Source organism: Cyprinodon variegatus, unplaced genomic scaffold, assembly GCF_000732505.1.
Source record: "Cyprinodon variegatus isolate N-32 unplaced genomic scaffold, C_variegatus-1.0 Scaffold1513, whole genome shotgun sequence".
In the NCBI taxonomy this organism is placed as follows: domain Eukaryota; kingdom Metazoa; phylum Chordata; class Actinopteri; order Cyprinodontiformes; family Cyprinodontidae; genus Cyprinodon; species Cyprinodon variegatus.
Genome location: NW_015151966.1, coordinates 94,591 through 102,306, shown reverse-complemented (window position 1 = coordinate 102,306; position 7,716 = coordinate 94,591). Strand labels below are relative to the sequence as shown.

At 34.1% G+C, this 7,716-nt stretch overlaps 1 protein-coding gene across 1 annotated transcript in view; it reads right to left on the bottom strand.

Annotated features, from left to right (window-relative positions):
* Window positions 1-2,061: 2,061 nt before the first annotated feature.
* Window positions 2,062-7,716, bottom strand: part of hsd17b8 (hydroxysteroid (17-beta) dehydrogenase 8) — a 9,015-nt gene continuing 3,360 nt past the window's right edge. Inside the window, exons 2-9 of the mRNA XM_015403521.1 lie at window positions 6,531-6,781; window positions 5,355-5,471; window positions 4,499-4,594; window positions 4,236-4,321; window positions 4,083-4,167; window positions 2,511-2,553; window positions 2,297-2,371; window positions 2,062-2,201 (exon numbers count right to left, since the gene is read on the bottom strand). Coding sequence (XP_015259007.1) covers window positions 2,182-2,201; window positions 2,297-2,371; window positions 2,511-2,553; window positions 4,083-4,167; window positions 4,236-4,321; window positions 4,499-4,594; window positions 5,355-5,471; window positions 6,531-6,781 — 773 coding nt within the window. The 3' untranslated portion in view covers window positions 2,062-2,181. The remainder of the gene's footprint in view (window positions 2,202-2,296; window positions 2,372-2,510; window positions 2,554-4,082; window positions 4,168-4,235; window positions 4,322-4,498; window positions 4,595-5,354; window positions 5,472-6,530; window positions 6,782-7,716) is intronic.

Sequence of the window (7,716 nt, the reverse complement as noted above, 5' to 3'; positions counted from 1 at the left end):
CGTGTTTCAGTTGTATTTATTTGAATGCGGCTCGAATGAAGCGTGACCCTGAACTCAGTCAGCCGGAGCTGCGGCGCTTCTGTCCGAACCCTGAACAAAGTTCCTGTCAAACCAAAGAATCTGTGGCCGTGTCTCGTTGTTAGATCCTCTGATGTTTTTATCAGCTGTACTGTGCCTTTAAATGTTGCTTCCACTATATTGATTAAACAGTGACTCCCAGATCTGAACATTCCTCTTTCCTTCCTAACAGAGTCCATTTTATGCAGCTGTCAGAACCAAAGTTTCTAAAACACAAAATCTTTAACTTTCTTTTTCTTCTATGTGAGACTGAGGCGAGTGGGAGGAAGGTGGTGAGTGGGAGGAGAGGACAGGCCAAGATGGAGTGAGGAGAAAATCCTGCAACCATGGGCTGATTTCTGACTATAGATTTCTGTTTTTTTTTTTATACTTCAATTATAGCAGTAAAGTGGGGTGGGGGGGCGGCCCTAAGATTAAACCAAACCAATCTGTCCTTCTTCTTTGAGAAGGACCTCGACTATTTGTTTTTGTGGTGTTGAAAACATTTCAACATGAAAATATGGTGCTGAAAAGTTTTATTTTATAATGTCTGTAAGTAATTTTTAAAAAGTTTGTTTGGTTAATATATAATCTTTTTAAAAGGAGATTTTTGACTCTTTGTTTTTCTTTCAACAAACCATCTAAAGGGGAAGCTGCCTTTCCTGTAGATTGACCACCAGGCATCACTGTTTTTGGGCAACTCATTAAGAGATGTCATCTGATTTAACAAAAAGTTTTTCATATATTTTTCAGCCAGATTAATATTTTAAACTGGTCTTCCTTCATTTAAGGTATTTCTGAACCTCTTTAGAAATTCTTATGAGCCCTTTGGCTGTTTTTTTGCAAACACTATAATTTGATGACTTTTTGTAGTGTTCCTCATTATTCAGACCCATAAATCATTTGATCAAAAAATATTAAAAGATTAAAGAATAAAGAAGCTTTGTGTGTCCAAAGACAAATGGTTGTCACTGAAGTGACAAAATGTGTCTCCCTTTTTTCATCTGTATCTCTGCAATCCCGCAAAGATAATTAACTTTACAACAGCACCTCTTGGTTTTCTTCTTTAAGGACAGAACGCTGTTAAGAAATAGAATAAAGTTCAAAAGAAGCTAAAGTACCAGAAGCCTGTTTTTGTATAAATTATTTTAAAAATCACAGAGAAAAGAGATGCAATTATAAAAAAATGAAAATATTAAAACATTCTCAGATTTTTTGATGCATAAATAAACGAGAGAGTTACAGCTTTGGTACTTATATTTATTCATTTGAATTTTCAGTTATTAAATCTTTTGGAACCTATCATAGAAATGGAAACTAATTACTTTTCATAGCACTTACTGATAGGAGGTGCTCTGAAAACATTTCAAAACTTTTTGTTGTTGTTTTTTTTAATATTGTTTTTTTTTCCTTCTACATCTACCCCTCATTCCATTATTTTTGTTTCCTTCAAATTGAAGCTGAGCATTACCTTCACCTGAAGGGGGAAACAGCTCCCTCTAGTGGACAGTCAGACATTCTGCCTTTCTGGGGTTTTCTTCAGTTTGTCGGAGCTCTGATGTTTTTAAAGCGATAAACAACATTCCGTAAATTATTTACAGACAAAAAGTGAACATTTAAACTTCATCAAGATATGAAATTATTATTTTAGGTATTTTAGAAACTTCTCAGCTTTTTAAAATAGAGACATATCTAACCCATGTTTTCCTACTTTGGCGGCTCTAAAGGAGCAAAACTGCTTTTCAATCTTTAAGTTTCTGTTTTTTCCAAATCATTGTTTTGTGGTGTCGATTGTATTTAGAGGAAACAATTTGACAATTTTATGACCTGCAACATCTGAGGATGAAGAGATCCCAGTTTCAGAAGAAATTACCAAACCTTAGAGAATAAACTTCAGATCTGTCATTAATGAGGTTAATCTGCTCCAAGAATACAGGAGGAAAGAAAAGTTTATTTACCATCAGGTTCGAAATAAATAATCTTTAATAAAACACTACAGTCCAGTCTGACATTCAGTTGTTTATTGGTACAAAAGAAGCTTCATAATTACAAATATTAACTAAACTTTACATGTTAATTAATTAAGTGCTGTGGTTGTTTGGGTTCATCAACAGGTTGTTTTCTTTAACCGATAAAAAGTCCACCTAAAAAAAAATAAAAAGAATATATAAACGTTAAACCTTCATCCGTTTGAAGGGAGATGTTATTTTAAATCCTGCTGAGCAGTTAATCTCTCCACCTGTAACTTCGATGCTGGCTCCTGTTATGTAGCGAGAATCATCTGAAGCCAGAAAGGCACAAACATCAGCGACCTCTAGAGGACAGAACAGGTAACAGTTTTATAGATTAATGGGTGTTTGGTCAAAGTAAAATCTGCAGGATAAACATGCAGACAATAAATCCTGATTTGATTGAAAATAAGCAGTGAAATGAGTTTAATGATCAGAACCAACCTGCAGCTTCACCCATTCGACCCAGAGGAACCAGAGACTTCATCTGAAACACAAAGAAATAAGTTTCACAGAAGAAGGAGCTTTTCAAAGAGAACATAAAATTTGAAACTTGTTTTACTGCAGAAAAAATAAACCTAAATATTAATAAAACAAAATAAAACCATGGAGATCATAGAGGTCAGATCAGTTTTATCTCAGGAAATGAATGAACAGTAGATCTATTGACATTAAATCCATATAAAAAAAATCAGCAGTAACACTATTTAAAATTATTCAAATGCAGGGGAAGAGGTGTTAGATGACTTAGAAAATCAGGTACAAAATAAAGGGACCCTGTCTACAATCAGAGCTAACTAACATCCACTGGTTTAGTTTTAATTGATGTTGATGAAAACTATCCTTTTTATCGAGGTATCAAACTACAGACATCAACATCTACAACATGCTGAGGGCTTTGGTTACAAACTAAGTGGAGAAAACATTTATTTACTATAAACTGGACAGAACCCGACAGAGGAGGCAACAAAATCATCTGAATTTACCAGCAGCTTCTGGATGGAGGGAGAGTCTGATTATTTTAATCTAGTGGGATTTTTTCCGATTATGCTTCAGTCGTATCAGATTAAACTCATCACAGCTCAAAGGGGAGTGAAAAATGTTTTCCTCCCTGATTTATCATTTGCCTTTTCTCTAGCTTTTTTTCAAAACATCAAACAAATGTAAATACTAGTTGAAGACTAAATCTTAAATGTCATTCTTCACTTATTTCTCAATTATATGATCCTAATCAATATATGCTACTCAACCACTACTTATAGATTATGACCCAGCAGGACTTCAGGTAATTAATGGAAGTTTTAAAGGAGAAATCCCCTAAAAGAAATGAGATGATGCAACACAATTCTTTTATTATGAATCCAAAACCCAAAATTAAGGAAACCCAGAGAAAAACAATACAGCTGCAGGATTATTTTAGACTGGTCCAGACTGGTCCCGTCTATCATCTAAAATGAATCCAATTCAAAATCTATAAAAAAGGAACTAAGGATTTTTTGAGGCATAGAATGACCAAAAAAAACAAAATGCTTGAAGCAAACTGCTTTTTAAATTAACTATAAACACCTGAGCAAAACACGAGAGCAGCTCCTCCATCCAGGAAACACCTCAGACCAGCGAACAACTGGTTTTAATTAAAAATGTCCCAGTAGGTCTGTTTGATATTTATTTCCATTTATTAAACATGCAGTAATTTAAAAAACATATTTTTGGATTACGTTGACTGGTCTTGATCAGATTGGGATTTTATGCCAATAACAGAGAGGAAAAAAAACAAATGTGTTTAATATATATTAAACCTGCTGTAAAATAAATAAAACATAATGTTTAAACAGAACATCTGAAATGTGCCGCTTTTTTGTTAAATTTATGGTCAAAATATTCTAGAAGCTGAATTAAAACAGCATCATGTTATTACATTAATTTCTCTGCAGTAAGAATAACTTAGTGATGTTGAGTTTAGCTTTGTTATAATGAATAAATTCTGATAAAGCTCTAACACGTCTGTGGCTTCACCTTGTCCAGAACCTTCTCTGGTACTTTATCTGTCATCGGAGTGGATATGAAACCAGGCAGGACGCAGTTACAGCGAATCCCAAACCTGAGGAGAACAGAAACAGCTCAGAGTGTTTTTATATGATTGTTTCTGCAGCATCTGTTTCCTCTGACCTGCCAAACTCCTTAGCAGCTGTTCTGGTCAAACCTTCAACTCCAGCTTTAGATGCAGCGTAGTTCGCCTGGCCGAGGTTTCCCACCTGCAAACATCAGAATATCCGGTTTTAAACCGGAACCTCAGCATAAACAGACATAAGACGGTTTAGTTCCCGTTTCATCTAGATGCTTTAAAAGCAAAAAAATAGGAAGCTAAAAGTAAAGTTTGTGTCTTTCTTTCATCTTTTGCTGGTCACAGTGGTTTTCTACAGATTTCTCACCTTTCCTACGATGCTGCCCAGAGTGATGATGGATCCTTTAGGAGCTCCACAGGCCACCAGAGCCTGAGCCACAGCCTGAGTCACCAGAAACGAACCCTGAAACAAAGAGAGAAGCCAATGTTTCTATTTATTAATCAGTCAATAAATTATAAACTAATCGGAACAAAGTAAATTTTTGTAGTTTTATCTATAAACTAATTTTTTACTTTCCTTAACTCTTCAACTGCCATGGTGCATCTGGTTTTTACAAGAACATATTTCTGAATTCTAACTACCATAGCTTCAACTTTAATCACTCAAACTGCCCAGTTAAAAAATAAACGCCTTCTTTTTAAAGACCCCAGACTTTTATTTCTATTCCAAACAGTTTAGGATTATTTCATACAATTTGTGCAGTTTTTAACTGTTTCAGGCATTTCAGAGGCAACAGTTAAAAAGTTATATAAAAAAGTCAGAAATAATGTTGAAAAGAACAGAACTTCACTCTTATTCTCACTGCAAAAAATCTAAATCTAGATAAGTCATTTTTTCTTAAAATAAGTGCATTTGTTCCTGAAATGAGGAGGTAAAAGAGACATTTTGCCAATGGAACAAGACAGTTCACACTTAAAATAAGAAAACACAATTGCATTGACTTATTTCAAGTGCATATTATCTAATTATCTTATTTTAAGAGTAAAATTACTCATTCCATTGGCAAACTATCTCATTTACCTACTCAAATGAATGGTGAATACACTTAATTTAAGACATTTTTACTTATTTCTAGATCGTTTTTGCAGTGTGTTACATAAATTAAACCTTTTTTTTAAATATCTTATTTACGGTTTGACCTGTTAGCTGACCGATCTGCTACCTTCAGGTTGACCCGGATGACTCTGTCAAACTGCTCCTCATCCATGTTGAGCAGGAAGTCGTCCTGAGTGATGCCTGCAGCATTCACGCACACAGAGGGAGGCTGAAAGTAACGAGTCTGAAGAGGGAGAGACCATGATAAAAGAAAAATAAACCGAACAATGCTCCCTGTGGGACGGCAGGACCAGGAATGACCAAACAGGATCTACATATCCTGGGTTCCTTTGAGAGATCTGGCAAAATTAACTCTGAAGACTCAAACTTCAGTCCTCATATAGTCAGATCAGTTACTTTAGTTTTGTTTTGTTCATTCAATAAAACACAGCTTAACTCATTCATATAACACCCAAAATCATGAAATAAAAGGAGCAGAAGAAGTAAAACCTACAATATCTGCCTCAATTAAAAAAGGGGGAAAGCTATCACTTATTCAACTGAACATAATTCCATCCATGTACAAAATAATACATAATGTTTACTAATATATAGATACAACAATAGTACTTTAGTTTACTCAGTTTCATATCACTTCATCATCAAGATTTTGATCATTTTAACTCAAAATTTAGACTGTTCCATAAATAAACACATTTATTAGAAAAACATTGTTCCTTCATCACTGTTTAATATCTTAACTTTATAAAGATCTCTGCTCATTTTAAGATGTATTTACTTTTCCTTATGAAATTTATTTTAAATATTGTTTGTCAGACTTATTTATCTGTCACTCAGATTAAGGTTTGATTGAGAAAACCAATTTAGACCGTTTTGTTTTTTTTTGCTTGTTTGTTTTTACAAATTGATTAATCACAATTAATTCTGATTTAATAAAGGAGCAAAAACTTCCATATAGGATCAAACTGATTTGGAATGAGTCATCTTTTATTAACTGTTTTTTATTTTTCACTCACATTATCTTTATAAAATGTTGGTTGTACTGAAACACTTTGACAAAAAGATAGAAAATCTGTAAAATGCTTTTTACAACATTTCACACAAATCAGAGACTCACACATATAACAAGGTTTTTCTACTAAAAGTATATTGGTCAGAAGTTACCATGGTAACAGACCAGGTTACTTATTGAAACAGAAAATTTCAGACTGAGTGAAGTTTATCTGATAAAGGAGCCTCTCATTGTTTTTACACGGAGCAGATCCCCAGATGTTTCTCTCACCTGGATACTCGTCACCAGCTTCGTCACGCTCTCCTTGGACGACACGTCCACCGCTGCCGCCATGTGACTCTGACCTCTGACGGCATTCTGGAGGCTTCCCAGCGTCTCATTGGCTGACTCCTCGCTGATGTCAGCGACCACCACTGAGGCGCCTTCAGAGGCCAAACGCTGAGACACGGCGCGTCCGATGCCGCTGCCTCCACCTGGGAAAGAGCAAAACAGAAGGATGGAAACAAGAATACAGGAACTAACTGAGTTAATGAGGAATGTCCTCAGATAGGAAGATGTAAACTTGTTGTCCTACAGAGATAATAATAGATTATTCATTTCCATGACCCTTCCAAAAAGCATCACATCTTTTTCCTACAACAAAGTCCAGAAAGTGACAGCGTTCCTTCATTATTTCCTCTTAGTGATTCATTATTATTAACATTTTCAGTTAAATATTTCTTTCTCACATAAACATTAAACTCTGCATTAACTAAACCCATTTAGACTCATAAAATATTCTGATCCTGGTCAAATTTCACATGAATAAATCAAATTAAAGAATATAACAAACTAACAGGAAGAGCAGATTATTTTTATTCAAAAATCCCCTCATGCATTGTGAACAAAAATGATCCGTGAATTTTAGGTGAGGTGATTTTAATGTAAGGGCCTCATTTTTACACTAATTACTACAAGCTGAAAAAAAAATAAAGACGCTATTTTTACAAAATGATGAAGCTGGTAGATCTACTTTATCAGATCCAAAAGTCCAAACAAAAAACCTAACCTGAATTACTCAAATGAATTAAAAGAATTTATACCCAAAAAGTAAACATTGGATTTTTTCCATTATTTCTATTTTTATAAACCTATATTTTACCAAATTATTTAAAATTCTCTCAAACTATTTCTAAGCAGCGTTAACAGACAAGAGAGAAAAATAAGATTCTGAATTTGTAAACATTCCGCGCTTTAGTTTAAAGAAGTAAATCAAAAAGTTACTTTTTAAATGAAAAGAAAGAATCTATCATGTTGATATTCAGTAAGAAGAATATGTCAGATTTCGCCAAACTTTCGGGGGTGAGTCCAAAGTTCACGTTTATTTAGAGATTTAAACTACGAGATGGTGAAATTAAGACATTCAATAATAACATCAAATATTATTATTTTTATGTTTAACTATATAAGACAAAAG